This window comes from Sycon ciliatum, chromosome 1, assembly GCF_964019385.1.
Source record: "Sycon ciliatum chromosome 1, ocSycCili1.1, whole genome shotgun sequence".
Lineage (NCBI taxonomy): Eukaryota > Metazoa > Porifera > Calcarea > Leucosolenida > Sycettidae > Sycon > Sycon ciliatum.
Genome location: NC_088643.1, coordinates 40,511,551 through 40,533,129, shown reverse-complemented (window position 1 = coordinate 40,533,129; position 21,579 = coordinate 40,511,551). Strand labels below are relative to the sequence as shown.

At 49.2% G+C, this 21,579-nt stretch overlaps 1 protein-coding gene and 1 long non-coding RNA gene across 2 annotated transcripts in view; one reads left to right on the top strand and one right to left on the bottom strand.

Annotated features, from left to right (window-relative positions):
• The window catches only part of LOC135825737 (dynein axonemal heavy chain 1-like), a 100,324-nt gene that overhangs the window by 30,633 nt on the left and 48,112 nt on the right, over positions 1-21,579 (top strand). The window contains exons 16-24 of the mRNA XM_065338362.1: positions 10,829-10,970; positions 11,134-11,289; positions 16,353-16,523; positions 17,993-18,133; positions 18,380-18,520; positions 18,795-19,007; positions 19,380-19,544; positions 20,840-21,067; positions 21,353-21,532. Of these exons, the coding sequence (XP_065194434.1) occupies positions 10,829-10,970; positions 11,134-11,289; positions 16,353-16,523; positions 17,993-18,133; positions 18,380-18,520; positions 18,795-19,007; positions 19,380-19,544; positions 20,840-21,067; positions 21,353-21,532 (1,537 nt within the window). The remainder of the gene's footprint in view (positions 1-10,828; positions 10,971-11,133; positions 11,290-16,352; positions 16,524-17,992; positions 18,134-18,379; positions 18,521-18,794; positions 19,008-19,379; positions 19,545-20,839; positions 21,068-21,352; positions 21,533-21,579) is intronic.
• On the bottom strand, positions 13,045-15,525 carry LOC135806993 (uncharacterized). Its single transcript, XR_010551406.1, has 2 exons — positions 15,088-15,525; positions 13,045-13,588 (listed from the first exon to the last, which is right to left on the bottom strand). It is a non-coding gene; the product is annotated as an uncharacterized LOC135806993 (long non-coding RNA).

Below are 21,579 nucleotides of genomic sequence, written 5' to 3'. Positions count from 1 at the left end.
CACCACTTGTTGGTCGGAGGTATGTGTCAGATGCACTCGCTTTGCGGTGTGGACGGTGCATTGTTCGAACCCACAGAGGTTCTTGCAAGGACGTGCAGTGAGGAAACTCTGCTGTTTTGTCAGCGCTTGCACAGAAACTGCTCGAGAGGCGAAATGCTTTTAGACATTTAGAGTCGTCTTGCAGTGGCAGGATCAATGACTGCATGAAGCTTAGCTTCTACGTTGCCCTCAGCTGCAGTTGAGGAGTGTTGCTGTTCTTTTGAACTTTGACGGTTCAAAAACAGTCAAGAGGACTATGTCCTTGTCGTGTGACGGAGTCACGAAGCCAGATTTCGAAACTGGGCGCACCAGTTGAGATGCTGGCTGAAACGATGATACAGTAACAAGTTCTGCAGAGAGCTTGAACAACTGCTGATTTGAGTTCGTTGATGCGGATCTCGAATGTTTTGATTGGAGTGTGATGGAAATCACTAGTGAGCTGATGCCCACCTGAAACCAGCATTTCTGTGTTGGACGATGCCTGTTTGGTGTCGGATATGTCGCGACGTCCGCACCCTGTGGTGTTTCGTCACGTACTGAGTATGATGTTGGTTACTGGTTCTGACATTGGACGCGATGTGCTGTCCCAATTCCTTGCGAGATCATTTCGGGTGATGGAGCATTGCATTTTAAAGCTTCTAAAGCTGATGTCGTTCCGCCAAGCCATGATGGTGATGGCAAACGAGAGCACGTTCTTCGCTTGCGGAGGCGTGAAGTGGTACTCCCTTTTCGGAGGTGACGGTTAACGCCGTGCTAGACAAGTCGGAAGGGTTGCCGACCTGTGCCTTGACGATACCTGATGGGTGTTTTCAAGGAATGAATGATGTCATGATGGCGCATGCGCTAGTGAGCCCTACGGTGGATGGTGTTCCCGTACGGGTGTTGAATTACTCTGACGAGGCTGTGGCTCTAGAGAGGGCAATGCAGATTGGTCGGTTAGAACCAATATCTGAGGTCATGAGCATCGTGACCGAAGACACTCTGGCTGATGGCCAGGGAGAGGAATCAGTTCAAATAGCTGAGACGGAGGACTCTCTCTCGGGGTCTGGAAGCAGTTGCGCATTGGCGCAAGATGTCCGGTTGTGGACCCCCGGAAAGGTTGGAAGAGGACGAACTCATCCATGGAACCTTTGAGGTTGGGCGAGGACGAACTCGACCCTGGAGCCTGTAGGTTGGACGAGCTGGACTCGATCCTGGAGCCTAGGTGTGTGGACGAGCTGGGACTCGGACCTGGAACACACGGAAGTGGGGGTCGGAAGAGATGGTAATGAGACATCTCTGGGACAATCTGGTATCTCCTGCGAGGAGATCCACTGCTTGCAAGCCTTAGTGCTTCGGTATCGAGATGCGTTCGCTTTGAACCCATCTGAGCTTGATCGCACTTCGGTGCTACACTACAAAATTGAGACACGTGATCGTGGTCCTGTTGCACAGGCTACTAGGCGTATGCCATTGTGTCTGTCCTTGCTGGCAGTAATGAACCTACCGTGGAAGTCTTGGCGAGGTCGCCAAGGTCTTTTGTAATGGGTGGAGTGTGGGTGGAACCGATTCGTTGGATACCACCAAATCTATGAAATGGCTCCTGGAGCTCTGCAGCAGTTTTTGTACTGAACCGGATACCTACTTGGTAGAAGGGTGTGTCGACCACACGTTATGGCCTATGGTCTACATTCATCTGAGATGACACGAAATGGCGAACTGTCATACGTATACGCTTTGCGTGAAGATTTGCAACGTGCATTTAGTTGTACATGACAAGCTGCGTGTTGATCATCAGCACCAGGCTCATCTCTACGATAGTGGAGCAGTACCAGTTTCATTTTGAAGTTGGAATTTTTTTGATGGAAATGTCCCGCCTGTGGAGCCACATTTCGTACTCTATGCCCGTACCTGTTACGGTGCAGAACCAGTTGGCTTGGCCAACGAGAGCTGGGCGGTTACCGTCACGACTCGCTGACTTTAACGTTAGCCTTTGAGATCACGGGGACGTGATTCTTGAGAGGCCGGGGAATTGTCATGACCCGGATCAGACTCGTCGTGAAAGCGACCATGCATTGAGTTCAGCAGCCAAAAGCTGGGCTCCGAAATATTCTAGAGTTCTGTAAGAACCATGATTAGTCCTACGAAGGATTTGGCACTTTCGTTAGTTGAGCAATCATGGCTTACAACTCGTGGCCTCGAGTCACAAGTGTTGTCGTACGGCGGCTACACCTTCAGTACAAGTCGTCAGCATTGTACTCACTACACTGTTGAGCTTGAGGGGACCCTGCTTAGTCCTGCAAGGGAGCTGATACCTTTGTTAGTCGAGCAAGCATGGCACCTGTTGTGTATCGTGTCGGAGAAAGGTCTTCTGGGGTGTCGTCGAGATCTCGTTGCGACCGTGACTCCGGCTTGTCTCCCTGGCTAGGTGCTGCTTGCTTTGCTTTTTTGCGTAGTGTTTTTGATTATTGTTTACTATTGCGTATTGTTAGTGTTCGTTGTGATTTGGTACAGTACTTGTTACGAGATACGACACATTGTGTAGTGTGTGTTTGCAGCACGAAGAAGACTGCACACCAGAACGGTTAGCTCAGGAGCTTGGGCTTACCTTGTGCAATCACAGTTCATCAGCTTGGACATTGCGCTTGGTCCCATGCGAATAACCGACTAGAATAGTAATTATTTCTTCGTAGCATTTTTGAATTGTGTTCTTGCTAGCTCGTTGATTTATTTAGTTGATGTGTTGATTGGTGTTTGATTACTTATTTATTTGATGCGCGATTTATGTGCGCTGATTGCGTGATGCCATGCAATTATGATCATGCTTGCGCCAGCTAGCTAGATGCCTGCGCCGCGCACTGATGTTGAATGAGTTAGTATGCGCCCCGCGCTGTTCATGCATATATGGTACATAGTGTGTAATGTTTGCCGCACACGCGTATACGTGCCTCGCCTCGTACTGCTTATGTGCCGCGCGCCGTACTATTGCTGTCGCTTTGCCGCCAAATTTAGCTTCCGCTTTCCGAGCGCTGTACGCTCTTCTGTACGCTCATGCCAAAGTTGGACGCACCTTGTCACCGCTTGTGGCTGGCCAGCGCTTTACCTATCATGCGTTGTTCTTTTCCTTGATGCTGTGGTTTTGTTTTTCTTTAGTGTTCTAGAGTTCTCTTTCCGATGTAGTTCGTATTTTTCCAGTCTCTTCTTCTCAATGTATTCTACTGTTCATTCATTATAGTCCGTAAAGAATTACGTGACCTTTTGTCTTGTGGCGTCTGTGCGATCCTGAAACTTTTGAGGTGTTAGTAGTGAACACAACATTTTGGCGACCACGCCAGGATAGAGACGCGTGAACATGGATGAGTTAGAAGCGAAGCTGATCGCAAATGGTCAAGCTTATGGCTACACTGGAGAGGCATTGCGTACTTACGTAGAGGAGCGTATCGAGAAGCACGAGGAGAAAGTGCGTGCAGACAGAGAGCGCGACGAACGAGCAGGAAGTAGATTGGAAAGGAAAGATGACGAGCAGCTGCTTGCGAGGATTGCAGATTTGGAGTTGCAAGTCCAGCACACACGAGAGACTCAGAGTGATGAGAGCACTTTGTTGAATACGACGAATGGCAGTTTAGCGAGCAAGAGGGCTGCCATCAAGATGCCGAAGTTCGACGGTAAGCAGACTGTTGAGACCTATCTCGAACTGTTCGAGGATGTGGCAAAGCAAAATGAGTTCAGCGACGACGAGTACCTGATCCGCTTGCGCGTGGCTGTTGCTGGCAGCAAGTTGGAAGGTGCATGCTATGGCTGCAACACCTTTGCCGAAGCGAAGCGCGAGCTGCTGATGGCGCATGGGAAGACCGCCGACAAAGCGTGGCAAGCCCTGATGGCCATACAGCAGAAAAGTGATGAGAGTTTCTACCAGTTTGTGGTACGAGTGACGCGCGAGACGGAGAAGTGGGCAAAACTCGCCAGGCCTAGCCGTACCTCTAGCCGCGGACAAATCGGTGAGCTGGACGACACTGAATTGTTCGGATGTGTCGTACGTCAAGTCCTGCTAGAAGCTGTGTCGGCAGAAACTAAGGCCTTCTTGATCGAGAAGAGATGTTACACGAAGGACTTGAAGGCGTTTGCGGAGGATGGTATGGCTTACCAAACAGCCCACGGACGTAGCAAGCTGAAGCCTGCCAAGTCTAGCACCAGCGACAAACGTATACCGTTTGCGTCGGCAGAGTGTTTGACGGTCAGCGTTGATGAGGCTAACAAGAAATTGTCAGCTATGGCGTCTGAGCACCGAAACGCGTACGTCAAGGCAGAGGGACTGTGTTTCAACTGCCTGAGACCAGGACATCGAGTGATGAATTGTCAGAACAAGGGTCGTTGCAAGCACTGCAACAAGCGACACCACAGTCTACTGCACAGAGAGGACAAACAGGTAACATCCGAACCGATAGCCGAATCGAAAGTCGGTACGTATGAATGCAGTGCAAACAGCGTGCACTTGATGACCGGCGTGGCTGAGGTACAAGGACCTAGCCGAAAGGCCAGTGTACGCATATTCATCGACCCAGGTGCGCAGGCATCGTTCATCACCGCGCCACTGGTGAACTCGCTGCAACCGGCACACCTTGGATCGCAAACTGTCAGGCTGAAGGCGTTTGACGTGGAGCCGAAGTTTGAAAAGATGGACAGGTACCGTGTCACCATCAAGGGTGCAACGAAGTCCATTTCCGTCAATGCCTGGCAAAAGAAGTCGCTAGGTCTCCGATTCGATCCGCTAGCAGACAGCACAATTGCACGTTGGCAGTCACAGGGATTGCAGCTGTCTGATGACTCGACAAAGGCCGGATCAAGCGAAGTGCACATGCTGATTGGAGCTGACTACTGCAATGAGTTCCTTCTCCGCAAGGAGCAAATCAATGGAGAGACGGCCTGGCACACTGAAATAGGCTGGGTGCTGTCAGGACCGGCTAATAGTGAAACCAAGTCAGCGACCGTCAGTGTGAGTTGTATTGAACTTGACCGACTGTGGAAGATGGAAGAGGTGCCGGAAATAGCTGAGACGTTACCGGACTTCCCGATAGAGCGGCAAGGCCCTCATTACCAAGTGGGATTGCTATGGCGATCTGAGAAGCGTCCGCCAGCCAACCTAAACCAAGCGATGGCAGTGGCACACTCACTGCTGAAGCAGCTACAGAGACGAGGTCAACGTCCAGCGTATGATGACGTCCTCATCACTGAGTACTTGAAGCTGGATGCCATTGAAAAGGAACCGCATCCGGAGGAAGCCGGCTATTACATGCCGCATCATGCCGTATTCCGTAGCGACGCCTCAACGACGAAGACACGGGTCGTCTTCAATGCATCCGCCGCCTGCACCGGAGCACCATCCCTAAACGACATGGTCGATCCCGGGCCATCACTCCTACCGGATCTCACTGGCATCCTCCTCAGGTTCCGTGAGTATGAATGTGCTGTACAAGCCGATATTCGCAAGGCTTTTTTTATGATCGGAATGCGTGAAGAAGATAGGCCATATCTGCGTTTTGTTTGGCCTGAGATAGGTAGCGAAGAAATGTGTATCTGGCGTTTAAAGAAGCTGCCTTTTGGAGTGAATTGTTCTCCTTTCATACTTAGTGCTGTGCTGCGCTTTCATCTCGATAGTGCATTCGAGTCTGCTTCTGCTGCTGAGCGTGATATCATAGAGCTGCTGCTGCGTAGTTTTTATGTTGATGATTGCGTTTCTAGCTTGCCATGCTGTGCGGATGCTGAAAAGCTGCAGGAGTATAGCGTTAATGTTTTGCAGGGAGCAGGCATGGAGTTGCGGAAGTGGCGAGGGAACACGATGACCTCAGACCCCGAGGCTGGTTCCAAGGCACTGGGTATTGTGTGGAACACCGAGTCAGATTGTATTTCGGTGGCTGCGCTCGGTGATGTTGAGTGTCCCAAGGAAGTGTCTGGTTGGTCTCGTCGTGCGTTGTTGCGTTGTGTTGCCGCTGTGTTCGATCCGCTAGGTTGGGCGTCACCCGCAGTTGTGCCAGGCAAGATGATGTTGCAAGAGAGTTGGAAGCTCGGCGGTGGTTGGGATAACTCATTCCCTATTGATTTGGCTGTCCGATGTGCTTCATGGTGGGGAGAGCTCGCAGCGCTTTCTTCCGTTAAAATCCCCAGATGGATCGGGTGTACTCCAGATGCTCCAGTCACGTTGCATGTATTCTCAGATGCATCCGAGAAGGGCTATGGCTGTTGTTTCTATGTTGTGTCTGGTTTGACGTCTTCCTTGTTGTGTGCGAAGGCGAAGGTTGCACCTTTTGTACGTCCCACTCTTGCGCGTCTGGAATTGTCGGCTGTGTGTCTTGGCGTGAAGATGTTGTCCTTTGTCGTCAATGAATTGAGAGTGCCAATTGAAAGGATTGTGGGGTGGACAGACAGCCTAACCACATGGCACTGGATCTCAAAGCCGTCGTATCTCTGGAGGACGTATGTTGCTAATCGAGTTGCTGCAGTGCAAGAAGTTTCGCAGAAGCTGCAAGTAGAATGGCGTCACTGTCCAGGAGTTAGCAACCCTGCAGATCTTGTCTCGCGTGGTGTCCCAGTGTGTGACTTGCAGAAGGAGATGTGGCTGCATGGTCCGTCATGGTTGAGCGATGAGTCTCAGTGGCCACCAGTCATCTCGTTTCAGAGCACCAATGAGTCCGTCACCGAAGCACGCGTGTCGGCTGTGGAGGTTGACACTCCAGTTGTTTGGCCGTGGGAGAAGTTCTCCAAGTGGCAACGAGCTCGCGGTTTGGTCGCAAGTATGCTGTCATGGCGACACAAGGGTGTTTCGCGTGCAGAATTGATTCCATCTGCTGAGTCTGTGATGTTTCGCGCCATCCAAGAGCAATGCTTCCCCAAGGAGTTGTCCCAGTTGCGGAGCAAGGAGCCACTGAAGAAGGGTTCGAAGCTGTTCAAGTTGTCTCCGTTTCTGGATGAAGCTGGTTTGCTCAGAGTTCGTGGTCGTCTGCAGGAGAGCGATCTGTCCTACGAGGTTCAGCATCCGATCATCCTGGGCAGATGTCATCTAAGTGAGTTGTTTCTGCGTGATGCTCACCTTCAGCGAATGCACCAGGGTGTAGAGAGCGTGCTTGCGTTTCTACAACAGCAGTTCTGGATTCTCGGAGCTCGTCGGTTTCTTCGTAGCGTGTCGGAGAAGTGCATTGTTTGCCGCAGATTTCGCGCACAGACTGCTGCTGAGGAGATGCCGCCGTTGCCCTCAGACAGGGTGAAGCACCACCAGCCATTCGGTCTCACAGGTATTGATTATGCAGGTCCGTTGTACGTGCGCAGTTCATCAAATGTTCAGAAAGTGTGGGTCGCACTCTTCGTGTGCGGTACTACTCGCGCAGTGCACCTAGAGCTCGTGGATAGCCTGTCGACAGAGGTGTTCCTGCTAGCATTGCGTCGTTTCATCGCCCGTCGTGGGAAGCCGCTGCGTATACGTTCAGATAATGCTACGACGTTCAAGTCCGCCGCAGACAAGGTGGCAATCCCGTGGTTATTCAATCCGCCATCTGCCCCGTGGCATGGAGGGTTCTATGAGCGTCTGGTGGCATGTGTGAAAGCTCCCTTGAAGAAGGTTCTCGGTCGAGCGTCATTGAGTCGAGACGAGCTGTTCACTGTCTTGACGGAGATCGAGAGAGTCGTCAACTCTCGACCCCTCACTCCGGTTTCTACGGATGTAGCTGACGAGTCGCCGCTGACTCCAGCCATGATGTTGGGAGACATCTTTGCAACCGGTATTGCCTCGTCTGACAGACCACTCGATCCACGGCAGTTGTCCGCTCGAGTCAAGTATGTCCACACCGTCTACGAGCACCTCAACCAGCGTTGGTCGTCTGAGTATCTCATTCGTCTCAGTGAGTATCATCGGTCGAAGTCAACTCCGATTGTCGTGAATGACGTTGTGTTTATTGCCGACGACAACCGGAAGCGGCAATCATGGCGCTTGGGTAGGGTCGCAGAGCTGTATCCTGGAAGAGATGGCAAGTGCAGAGTGGCCAAAGTCCAAGTTGGCCAATCGTCCATGCTACGGCCCATTCAACGCTTGGTTCCGTTGGAAGTAGCGAAGGAGCATGTTGAGCCGCCTGCTGTGGACGCTGAGCCGCAGCCGCAGACACCCGCGAGCGCTGATCCAGTCAACGTCGTCGATGATGTTGAAATACCTTCGACGACCGTTGAACCGCAAGCTACGCGTCGATCTCGTCGTACCGTTCGACCACCACCTCGTCTTGATTTGTGATCAGTGTGGTTGAAGCCCTTTGGTGGGGAGAATGTTGTGTATCGTGTCGGAGAAAGGTCTTCTGGGGTGTCGTCGAGATCTCGTTGCGACCGTGACTCCGGCTTGTCTCCCTGGCTAGGTGCTGCTTGCTTTGCTTTTTTGCGTAGTGTTTTTGATTATTGTTTACTATTGCGTATTGTTAGTGTTCGTTGTGATTTGGTACAGTACTTGTTACGAGATACGACACATTGTGTAGTGTGTGTTTGCAGCACGAAGAAGACTGCACACCAGAACGGTTAGCTCAGGAGCTTGGGCTTACCTTGTGCAATCACAGTTCATCAGCTTGGACATTGCGCTTGGTCCCATGCGAATAACCGACTAGAATAGTAATTATTTCTTCGTAGCATTTTTGAATTGTGTTCTTGCTAGCTCGTTGATTTATTTAGTTGATGTGTTGATTGGTGTTTGATTACTTATTTATTTGATGCGCGATTTATGTGCGCTGATTGCGTGATGCCATGCAATTATGATCATGCTTGCGCCAGCTAGCTAGATGCCTGCGCCGCGCACTGATGTTGAATGAGTTAGTATGCGCCCCGCGCTGTTCATGCATATATGGTACATAGTGTGTAATGTTTGCCGCACACGCGTATACGTGCCTCGCCTCGTACTGCTTATGTGCCGCGCGCCGTACTATTGCTGTCGCTTTGCCGCCAAATTTAGCTTCCGCTTTCCGAGCGCTGTACGCTCTTCTGTACGCTCATGCCAAAGTTGGACGCACCTTGTCACCGCTTGTGGCTGGCCAGCGCTTTACCTATCATGCGTTGTTCTTTTCCTTGATGCTGTGGTTTTGTTTTTCTTTAGTGTTCTAGAGTTCTCTTTCCGATGTAGTTCGTATTTTTCCAGTCTCTTCTTCTCAATGTATTCTACTGTTCATTCATTATAGTCCGTAAAGAATTACGTGACCTTTTGTCTTGTGGCGTCTGTGCGATCCTGAAACTTTTGAGGTGTTAGTAGTGAACACAACAGCACCTCTTCTCGCGTCGTACGACGTAAAGGGTCCTGCAAGTGCTTCGCGCACTGCGGACTCCGTTATCCCTTTTTGAGGTCACGGCTTGACCGTGCAGCGCCCTACGGGGTAATGAGAGGGAAGAGCCTACGCGTATACGGGGCAGAAGATGAAGGGTGACCCAATCAAGACACCGTACGAAGGCGGCGCGCTCTAGCTGCGGCAACATCCGTCAGCGTACTCCAGGCTCCGTCGCACGATCGCCGTACGAATAACCTCGGACATCACGCATAGTTGTAACTCTTTCATGTAATGTGGGTGAGCGAGCTCCCCGTATTGATTGATCATTCTTTGTACTATATTCTAGTTTGGCTGATTGCACATATTGCACCACTGTTTGTAATATAGAAATAATCCTTACGCATTCTTGCCACTGTATACTTTTGATCACATAATGTAGCATATATAAGGAGCTGTTTTGTTAACATTCATCCTCGATTCTCGGGGAGCTCACTACTCCTCTCGATTCTGAGAGAGTCACTCCGACTCTCTCCTGCTTTAGTCTTTTGACTCTACACACTTGATCTTTCGATCTAGTACTGCAATGGTTCAAATAAACACTGTTCAAGTGGAATTAGAAACCTGTCGTTCTATGTGAGCTAGCAACTTGGATGGCGACTATATTGGTCGTCTACCTGGGTAGCCACTAGACTGATCTAAGCCAAGTCACAAACCCGCCAAGCGCGGCCCTGACACTACTAGGGTACAGTGGTTGCTACTATGGTGCAGTGCCCATGACAAAGTGCCTGAGTCTTTGAATGCCTTACTCGTTAGTTCAGCAGGTACATGTTTGACACAGGGTAGCTTGTCTCACAAGGTGGATGATGCACTGTTGACCGCAGTCCTCTGACTACTTCCAAAATCAGTTGCTAGGGCATTGGGTTTAAATTAGTGGTGATGATGTAGTGCATGGCTTACACACGATGCAACATAGCCTGGTCATGGCGCTGCTGGGTTGAAAGGAATTATGTTCTGTGCCTCATTACGGGCACAACATTATACTGGTTTTCTTCTCTTGGGAGACTTTGCTCTCGGGTTTATGTACTGGCACGAAATGGCCACCATGGCTGAGGTGGTGGCTGGCCGCTTTGGGCTCGCTTGTTCGCATTATGGCAAGCCGTTGGAGTGGTAATGGTCGGTTCTCCAGCCGAGGATGCCAGACCGCCATGACATTTCCACCGTATTTGCCATGACAACCATGCATAGCACAACACTGTCATCTTCAGCCAAGGAAATCGAAAAGACGATGTCCTAAAAAATGTCCATCCATAGCGGTGGGTAAATCCTTTCCACGCATCACCACGTGCATGGCATAGCTTTGTTCGATTTATGAGTTTGAATCCGCTTGTCACATGGGAACACTGTACCATGCCATGGTACAGCTATGGATGCGCAGCGAATAGCTTCAATTCTGAATGAGGCGGATAGTGCTTGACTTGGGTGTTGTAAGAATGTCGCATTTCTCTGGGTATTGAATGTGGCCACTGTAGCTGGACGTTGGTCGGCTGGCCAGCCAAGCTAGAAAGGCAGGTGGAGCAAGTCACTGTTAGTCAAGCGCATGATGAAGAGCATTTCAAGAAGAATCTCCTGACTGATCGGACGGATTATGTCGACAAAGTGGATGCTTTGGAGGTAAGTGCAAAATATTGCTGTGTACAATGATGCAAACAGGTGAAATGGCACGTTGACATTACTTTCTCCAGCAATGAGCTGCGATTTAATTATCCTAAGGGCTTGTCTTTGTTCCCTTTTCGCGTGGAACAAACACATCTATTCTGTTGTTGCTTTTTCGTAGCTGGCAGTGGCTGGATTCTCCGGCTACACTGATCTTGGGCGTGCGAAAGAAACCGCTGTGGAGGCTAGACGCGTTGCTGGTCTGCTCAAAGACTACCAACAACAGTCCCAGATCATCAATCAGCGAGAGAGGTTGTTTGAGTTGCCGGTGTCTTCGGTAAGTGAGGAAGTCAGTGTGTGTGTGTGTGTTCATGTGTGTGTGCTTGTGTGTATGTGCTTGTGTGTGTGTGTGTGTGTGTGTGTGTGTATGTGTGCATGCGTGCGTGTGTGGGTGTGCGTGCGTGTGTTTGTGCATGTACAGTATGTGTGTGTGTGGGGGGGGGGGGGGGTGTATGTGCGAGTGCTTGCATGTACGCCTGCACGTGTGGGTGTGTGGCACAGACACATGCACGAACACATGCACGAACACATGCACAGACACATGCAGGTATACATGTGTCTACGGACAATTAACCTAAATTTCTAATATCAAAAAAGTATTCTTTCTAGACCAAAGAGTGGTGGTATATTTGAGAAAATTTAATAACGATAGATATATATACGATACTTCTCCAGACGTTTCGTTGTTCTGAACAACATCGTCAGTGGATAAAGAAGCATTCTTTATCCACTGACAATGTTGTTCAGAACAACGAAACGTCTGGAGAAGTATCGTAAATATTTCTATTGTTATTAAATTTTATCAAATATACCACTCTTTGGTCTAGAAAGAATACTTTTTTTGATATTGCAATGAGAGTGGATAATCAACGGCTTGTCCACCAACTCCTAAACTTCTAACTCTAACACTATTATTCATTGGTTTGAGGGAAAAGATTCAAACGGGAAAAGTGTGAAGAAAAAATTGACTGTCACCACCAGGACGCGAACCAGGGACCCTCGCTTGTAGCCAGCGATGCTCTAACCACTGAGCTATGGTGCAGCCATCATCCCAGCAGAGATCGTTCAACATTCTCTTCAGACTTCGAAACTCATGCTTCCTGCGAATCCACACAGGCAAGTGGGATGCAGTCCTCACTGTAACTCACACACTTCACGTACAAACTAGCACGCGGGACTATTCTTTGCTGTTCGTTGACGTCTCCACTACCCACATGCCTCTTGTTGCTTGTTGAGCAGCACTCGTATTGGTTTGGTATTCCAACAATGACAACAACCACAACCGAGCCAACGAACAAACAATACGCATTCCACATAGGGTTTCAATTATCCATATAAAAATCGCTCTGTGAGCGGTTCTGAAAAACCTTTACTGGTACTGCCCCGTCGTAAAAGTAAGAAATTAGAACTGGCCCATTGTCCCCCCAAATGCGAACTGATCCACCTAAATCGCGAATGACGGGACCCGAACGCACCAGTAGCACGAGGTCGGGAGGGCACAGGATCACGGTAATTATCATAGGGTAACACCAGTAGTAGCAGTAGAATTTATTATTTTGATAGGGAAGCCTACCGCTAGTACAGTACATGGCTTATGGTCCGGACCAACGTCCCCATCTGCATCCACAGGTAGGAACCTCGTGCTACTGGTGCGTTCGGGTCCCGTCATTCGCGATTTAGGTGGATCAGTTCGCATTTGGGGGGACAATGGGCCAGTTCTAATTTCTTACTTTTACGACGGGGCAGTACCAGTAAAGGTTTTTCAGAACCGCTCACAGAGCGATTTTTATATGGATAATTTCAGCTCTTTTTCCGTTCCCTCCCCACCCCAACCCCGAAGGTAAACATGATGACCACACGCGCGATGTACTGTATGTAGCCATGCGACTGCAATAACACACTGATACATACCAGCCCTCCCCGCCTCGCTACCCCGCACACAGATACACAAACATGTGTATGCACACGGCACACACACGTGGCCACGCACACATACGCACATGCACACGACACAAACAGGAAATTCTTCATGTATAATGCCATGCAAAGCAGTGGCCACCGTACTTGAGGAAGTCAGTTGTGAAACAAAAATAATTCAACTACAGCGTGTAGACAAGCTGACGGCCAAAGCACAACATAGCAAACATGACATTTGCCCAATGATTGCAGTTTGCAGACCATGCCATGGAAGCAGCGAATACAGAATGTAATATCATACAAAGTGACAAGCAAGGACGTGGCCATCATACACCAGAAACTTGCAGAAAGTCACATATCCAACAGATAGAGAAGTGAACAGCAATCTGATACAGCCCACACAGGACAAAGCGGACCTGATACTCGTCCCAGGATCGCAAGTGGCAAACCCTTTTCAATGCATAACATGCAGGTGTACGTTAGACGCATGAACATCTGACCGTGTCGCCAGCATACAATGTCATCACATGTTTACCCCACAAGTTACACACATGCACAGTAGAAGCACAATGAAAGCAATGGAAAAGTACGATGTGGTTGCTGAAGCATCTTCACACTTCAAATTCAGACTTCAATGTGGTCGTCACGGGATGATATACCTGCAAGATACAAGTGATGAAGAAAGAAAGCAGAAGGTCGTGAGGTAGGCTATGAGACACCACAAACGGTTCACCTACATGTCTGTTCAGGGCTAGTGCACTCACACGGAGAATTGTCATAATCGAGCATTTCCCAAACTGAGAAGTGCAATGAAATCCACTTGCATGCACAGGAGCAATTTTGCAATATTATGATGCGCAATTCGACACGATCTGCGATGCTGCGTGCGATGTGCCCTACTGTCATGATAGTGACAGTCACCGCAGTATGTTTTGTCAACGTCGCCCGTGCACTCTTCTGTCAAGTCCAAAGTGCTCACATACTTGGCAATGTTTTTGCAGTGATTAACTTTTATCCTAGTGTCACGGGTAACTTTAATGAAGTACCCGCAGGCCGTGTCGATCTGCACATCGTCCACTCTCTCATGTACTTGGCCTGCTTTGTCTGTGTATCCATTTCATGTGCGATCCACAAAATCGACTAGACAGTGGGTGCAATACGCGCTCTACCTGAAGACGTTCTTCTGGCGACATCTCGCCATGTACTTGGCCTGGCTTTGTCTGTGTATCCATTTCATGTTCGATCAACAAAATCTCAATGCACTACAGAGACTAGACAGTGGGTGCAATACGCTCTCTATCTGAAGACGTGAACCATTAAGTTTTTTGGAAAAGTTATACGTACACCTGAAACGTAATGAAGTACAGGAATAGAGAGAGTGACTACAATACGCTCTCGACCTGATATAGTGATAACGTGAGTACAAGACACTCTCCACCTGATAACGTGTTAGAAGGTAACATGTCTACAGTCCCACCGTACCCTTCCGACACGACTGTAGACCATTAATTTTTTTTGAGAAGTTATACGTACACCTTAAACGTAATGAAGTACAGGAATAGAGAGAGTGACTACAATACGCTCTCGACCTGATAACGTGAGTACAAGACACTCTCCACCTGATAACGTGTTAGGCTGTGTTTATATGAGAAATTTCAACCCGGGTCGAGTTCAGCCCGGGTTGAAAGTCTGTACGATAGACAAAAGAGGTGAGTGTTTACATGAAGACAGTTGACCCGGGTCAAATACTGATATGCCGCCAAAAGTCCACTTCTACAGTCCTGTATGGTCACGTGAATCCGTTCGCGCGAAATTTGCATCTGCAGTGCCGTTCAAACCTGGCGCGAGATACGCACAGAAGTACGTTTGTACGATTTTCTTGACCCGGGTTGATTTCAACCCTCCCCTTGGGGGGAGGGTTGAAATCAACCCGGGGCGAAATTTCAACCCGGGTCAAGCGCAATGCGTCATGTGAACGCGCCATTCATTTTGTGCACATGGCGGGTTGAAATCTGACCCGGGTCGAACTCAACCCGGGTTGAAACGCTTCATGTAAACACAGCCTTAGTAGAAGGTAACAGGTCTACAGTCCCACCGTACCCTTCATCATTCCTCATTCCCTGGCACACACTGGCAACATATCAATGGGGTGCCTTACCGTCGTCTAGAGGAGACGTCTTCGCAGCAATATTTTCCCTCCTGCGCATTCAGTCGCCGACGCGACAGCGTTCACGGGGCCGTTCCAGTTGCGGAAGACATTCGATTCATCGGGCCAATTCAGCAACAGGGCCGTGGACACACAGGGGGCAGAGGAGAGACATTGTTAGTGGACAAGAAATATGCAGTGGCAAGTGGCGAGTGCCGCATGGATGTCAAGTTGTCATGCACAATTCAGCTATTACTTACGGTCCAGCTAGTCCTGCCATTGCTCGCTCGTCCTGGTTCCTCCTCGTTCGTCTTCCTGCACGTCTGCACTTCTCCTTCCCCACCGTTGGCTTTGCGGTACGGGGGTGCCGGAAGGAATTCCCACATGTACATGAAGTCCCACCATGACTCTCCATGTACATGTCCACGGCCACGTCAGCAGTTTTATAGTACCGGAAGGAGTTCCCACGATGTCTTCAAAGGCCTAGAGCGGACGTCTTTGCAGCAATTCTTTTCGCCCTGCGCATTCAGTTCGCCATGTCTCCAAAGGCAAAGGCCTAGAGCCTAGTAGAGGGGACGTCTTTGCAGCAATTCTTTTCACCCTAGTACCCTGCACATTCACTCCGCCGACACGACAGCGTTTACGGGGCCGTTCCAGGTGCAAAAGGTCCACGTCAGCAGTTCTCAACTAGTTCGCGTACGGGATAGTCGCCGCGACAGCGTTTAAGGGGTCGTTCCAGGTGCAAAAGGTATCCATCAATGGCACTTTGCAGTATGGGGTACGGAAAAGGGGCTTCCTCGTTCGACTTCGTCGACTTCTGCAGCTATGCAGTTCTCCTTCCCGTCAGGGGTACCGAAAGGGGCCTCCTCGCAGTTGTCCTTGCCGTCAGCTCCACGTCATGCAATTCTCAACTATTTCGCGTACGGGATAGTCGTCTTTGTCGTACGCGACATCGGCGTTTACCGAGTGGCATTGGCACAAAGCAGACCGTTGACGGGGTCACGTGTCAAAAAAGTATCAACAACGTGTCGACTACGTGTCGACCACGTGTATAGCGGTACACTCAGCGGTACACTAATTCTCGTGCCATTCTCGTGTCACAAAACTGGAACATCGAGTACCAGTATGGAAAGGCTTCAGACAGGAAGCCTTTCCAATAATAGGCTATGTTGAAAGTTGGTAGCAGTCTGTGTGTATGCACTGTTATAGGTTTACCAATACTTTCTTCTGCTGCTGGTTCTGCTGGTGCTACTATTTCTGCTGGTGCCGCTGTACAGAATGAGAAATTGATGAAGCTGGTACGTATGTTTGAGCCCTACAAGAACCTGTGGATCACGGCAGCTGATTGGCTGGTGTGGAATGATGCTTGGAACAATGAGCCACTGACAAACATTGATCCAGAGTCGATGGAGAGCAACGTCAGCTCTTCATTCCGAACTATGCACAAGGTAGGAAAAGCATGCTTGCTGACCACTACCGACTGACCACTGCTTTCCTGGACTTTTGCTGGGTTTAGTCTAATTTCTCTTGATTATTCCTCTGGCATCATCATACAGTGGAACCTGTCTAAGACGACCGCTCATGGGACCTTCCGAACGTGGTCTCTGTTACCAGGGTCATTTGACTGGAAATAGCATCCCTTAGTCCTGGTTTCAGTGGTCTTCTAGGACAGGTGGTTGCCTTATTCGAGTGGTCGCCTTGACAAGTTTTACTGTATTTGCAAAGTACAAGGCCGTCACAGCTGGGGCGGCTGGGGCGGCTGAGGCCGCCCCACTTTCTCGGCCGTTTTTTTTTTTTGGAGCACACTCTATGCATGATCGCAGCTCAGCCCAAACCTGGCAAATAATGAAGAATCCTTGTCCCCGATCGTGGTTTATTGCAGAATCAAAAAAGTCTTTCATTGCACTCACAACACACTGAAATGGCACCAAATGCCTGGAAATGCTTGCAAATTGGCTTCAATTTTTGAAATTTTTCCCGTGGGAAGATAATGAAGAACCCATGTCCCCGATCGTAGCATCTTCTTGGTTTGTTGCAGAATCGAAAAGTCTTTCATTGTAGTTACACTGAAATGGCACCAAATGCCCGGAAATGCTTGCAATTGGCTTCAATTTTTGAAAAATTTCCCGGGGGACGACCCCCAGACCCCCCTTCCAAGGCCACCCCACCTCCAAAGTCGGTGCGACGGGCCTGAAGTATTATAATTTATAATACAGAACGTCATCATATACTTCAGCAACCAATTGCAAATGGCTTACAGATGCTGAGATTGACATGCCGGTATCCGTATTATGCGTTGGTGTTGCAGTAATATGATCATAGTTAGTCTGTACCATATGGACTGATGATTTCCCAATGTCTGTGCAGTGCTCCAACGTGCACCAACTGCTCTTCAGGAAGTTTCAGTGCTTTCTCAGAGGTTGATGAAAAGTGGCAATTCTATTTGGGGAATGATCCGAAATCTCCAGAGCAATTCCAGCCCGAATGTTCTTAGTAACTTCTTCCAGAGTTCTATCTAGGAAAAAATAGCAGGAGGAGTGGGCAAGGGAAACAAACACCTGCCCCATTCCCCATTTCCCCCATTTTTCACATCATTCCTTGTCACATGAAAGTGCAACGTATGGGCGCAGCATGTACCCTGAACTATCGATTTGTGGACGCATTCTCGTTGCGTGAACTTAAAAAAATTAAAAAATGAGTAAGGGGTACTCCATCAGAGCAGGGGGGGGGCGGGGGGGGGGGGGGGGTGCTGCACTTGTGCCCTGCTTACTTTGGCTAGAGCCTTATTCTTAGAATACTTGTAGTTCTCATAATCCCAGTATTAGTTCCACTTGTGACTATCCAGTCACGGGCTCTGTGCATACGATATACATGTACGTGTGTGTGTGCTTGCTTGTACATGCTTGCCTATCCCTAGTGTTCCAAGCTTTTCAAGGACAAACCAGGTTGTCAAGGCGTTGCAGACGAGATCAAGCGTCAGATCGAGGAGTTCAAGCCCTACGTGCCGCTCATTCAAGCTCTAAGAAACCCAGGCATGCGTACTCGCCACTGGGATCAGGTGAGAAACGCAGCCATGCATGGCCACCTCGGGGTTCGGGCACAGCTCTGGGATATGTCAAGTGACTTGGATGCTTCCATTTGTGTGTGCGAAATGCGTTCACAAAGTTAGTGCAGGAAGAGAATTCTTCATCCTCAACCCATCTCCATCTCATGCTGTTTTCCACTGTCTACCATCGCTGAGTCACTAGTATGCACTGTGCTCATTCTCGTACTGCTCTCTGTTCACTCATGTCTTCTGCTGCAGCTTTCAGCTGACCTTGGCTTTCAAGTGCGCCCCAAGCCATCATTCACCTTTCAGAAGTGCTTGGAGATGAAGATGGACGAGCACATTGATGTGATATCCAAGGTGGCTGAGGTCGCCGGCAAGGAATTCTCTATTGAACAGGTATGGCCGCTGCTGGACTTGCTCTATTTGGTCGTGATCATTGCATTGTGAGTCATCATGTTTAGGAGTTCTGCTGCTGTTTTGAATTGGCACACTTTTGAGTTGTGGGGAAATCGATGTGGTGAAGCATATTTTTCATGGGCTTGGTGTTCTTGGTGTTTGAGAGTTGAAGCATCTAGAGAATATAGCGAGTAGCGACTATTTTATAGCTCTCCAGGCAGCACCCTATCTCTGTCTTGTCTTGAATTTCGTTTTCCATTCCGATTGTGTGTAGGCTCTTGACAACATGGAGGATCAGTGGAAGGCGATTGTTCTGGAAATTATAGCATACAAGGAGACCGGAACGTCCATCATGCGCGCCAGTGAAGAATGCTCGCAGCTGCTTGATGATCACATAGTCATGACACAGAGTATGGCGTTCTCACCGTACAAGAAGCCATTCGAGCAGCGCATCAACGCCTGGGAGAACAAGCTGAAAGTCACACAGGTACAAACCCGGTGCCTTTATCCTTCATGCGTCGCGCTCATCTCTCTTTAGTGTGAAGCTCCAAACCAGGGCAATTGCTTTGAGCAAATTACAGAGTATTTTGTTGACTTCCTACAGAGTATGCATGTTTGGCAGCGTTGCTGAACACACTCCTTGATACAACATCTCTAGTCCAGGTTTGTATTCTGCATGTCCACTGGCAACCTCGGCATGGCACTTGGCTACTACTCTACATTCAAAATGGTTGCATTGGTAGTATTCACGAATGAATACTGTCAGCGTCGGTTGGGTTTTGGTTGGTTGGTTGGTTCTATTTAGTGTGACAGTAACAACAACTTGTTCTGATACTGCTGGTATGTGCTATGACTGTAGGATGTCATGGACGAGTGGGTGGCCTGTCAGCGTTCCTGGCTCTATCTGGAGCCAATCTTCAGCTCTGATGACATTATGCGCCAGCTGCCGGTCGAAGGCAAGCGCTATCAGACGATGGATCGCATGTGGCGCAAGGTCATGAGCAGGGCTAAAGAAGAACCAAGGGTAAGCTGCGTGTTGACAGCAGTACTGAATGTGTTTATCACCTTGCTTCAGTGGACCATATCATCATTAGTCTGTGTTTTACACTCCACTCCATGACCAGGAGATCGCTCAATAACCCATTTCCTCAGTGTTAGCACTCATGGCGTCCTACCGACGGACCCAAGAAATTGCTCTCCAAAAGTGCTATTGGCGAAGAATTTTCTTGCCAAAAATTGTTGAACTGAGGTCTTTGTGACTCAAAGCAATGGAGCATAAATGCAAGACTATGCCGGTCCAGTGCTCTGCATATGTGCAGTTTTAACAATTGTCGAAATGGTCCCACTTGCTCCGCTTGGTGCGCTAGCAACTATGTCTAAAGTGAATTTTGTCCATGGCGTACTGGAAATGAAGAACCCTTACGGTCTTTCTCAGCTTTCCATGACAACAGTGTACGAAATTCCATACTCCACTTCCGCTGTTGCCATGGGCTGTTGTCATGGAGTTTCACAAATATGCCTTGGAGGAGCACCTCTATAATTTGTCGATTCATCCATCAGTCACTTAGCAACAGTTTAGGGTCAAGTTTTGGGTAAAGGATAGAACGCAGGCCCGTACAACATATCTGTGTATGATGGTCCTGCCGGCAGGACGTGCAAGCTATCATTAACCCTTTAACCGTCAGACCATACATTTGTGGGTCGAATTCGACCCATCATTTGAAATACTCGCGCTGGAATGATTTTTTACCCACGATAGAAAATTTACTATCGATTCGGTCGCGAATTTTCCAGGCTTTCCATTGCAGAAATCCGCGTTGAGCTACGATGTAGTGGAGCAGAGTTATCAAGCTCTGAGTACTGCACGCTTGTCACTTCCGCTGCGCTGGGCGCGCGGCTGACGTCGTCACGGGATTTCCCCATTTCTTCACGCGCTTTGTGACTGTTGCTCGCGACCAACGTATTCCTCACGAAATGCTCGATCTCTCAAAAAAAATTTGAACTCTACGATGAAGGAGACAGCCATGGCGGAGTTTTGAACTTGTCATTTGCATGCCTGGCGTTGAGACGACGTCGCTGCGTTCCAGCGCTGGTTGTGTGACTGCTGAGGCGAAGAGTGTGGTATCATCGTGCTGGTCTCGTCCAGAGCTTTCTAACGAGCCCAAGATTATAAAAATCGAGTGAGTACAACTAAAGTTATGACCTGGCAAAGTTGAAATTTCGTTCGGCGTTTCAATGGGTGAAATTTATATGACGGTTAAAGGGTTAAAGCTTGATTGCAGATACTTTCTTTTCTTTTCTTTCCTGTTTTGCCTGCAGGTCATTGTTCTGTGTCCGGACAACACTCTTCTAGAGAGTCTGCGTGAGTGCAACCGTCTTCTGGATCAGGTCCAGAAGGGACTGAGTGAATACTTGGAGACGAAGCGCTCCGCATTCCCGCGCTTCTACTTCCTCTCCGATGATGAGCTGTTGGAGATTCTATCGCAGACCAAGGATCCTACTGCTGTTCAGCCTCACTTGAGGAAGTGCTTTGAGAACATAGCCAAGGTGAGCCTGTCATGCTTTGAAGGGCTTGTTGCTTAGCTATCATATTATACTACACACCGGAAGATGAGAGTTAGCTATCCGGTGTACTTGTACAGGTAGATGAGCGTTGGAGTGCTCTTTCGGGGTTGCTGGGGTCGGCATGGCGTTTCAGGTAATATGCCGAGCAAGTCACATCTGCATGTGCTACATGTGTGTGCAGATGGTTTTGAATTGATCGGGCGTGTCCTCTGTCTATACCCACTTCTCCTGCCAACTGCTGCTGACTTATGTTGCGTGCCACTTCAGCTTACCTTCCTAGAGGATCTGAAGATCACAGAGATGTTCAGTAGCGACGGTGAGAAGGTGCCGTTCAGCGAGGAGCTGTATCCAACGGGCAATGTGGAAGACTGGCTGCTGGAAGTCGAGCGTGTCATGCGTGCAAGCTTGAATGACATCCTACGCCGTGCTCTGGAGGCATATCCAGTGGTACGTAGTCCAGGTTCTTACTGTGCACTCAGCTGATGTAGCCAGTC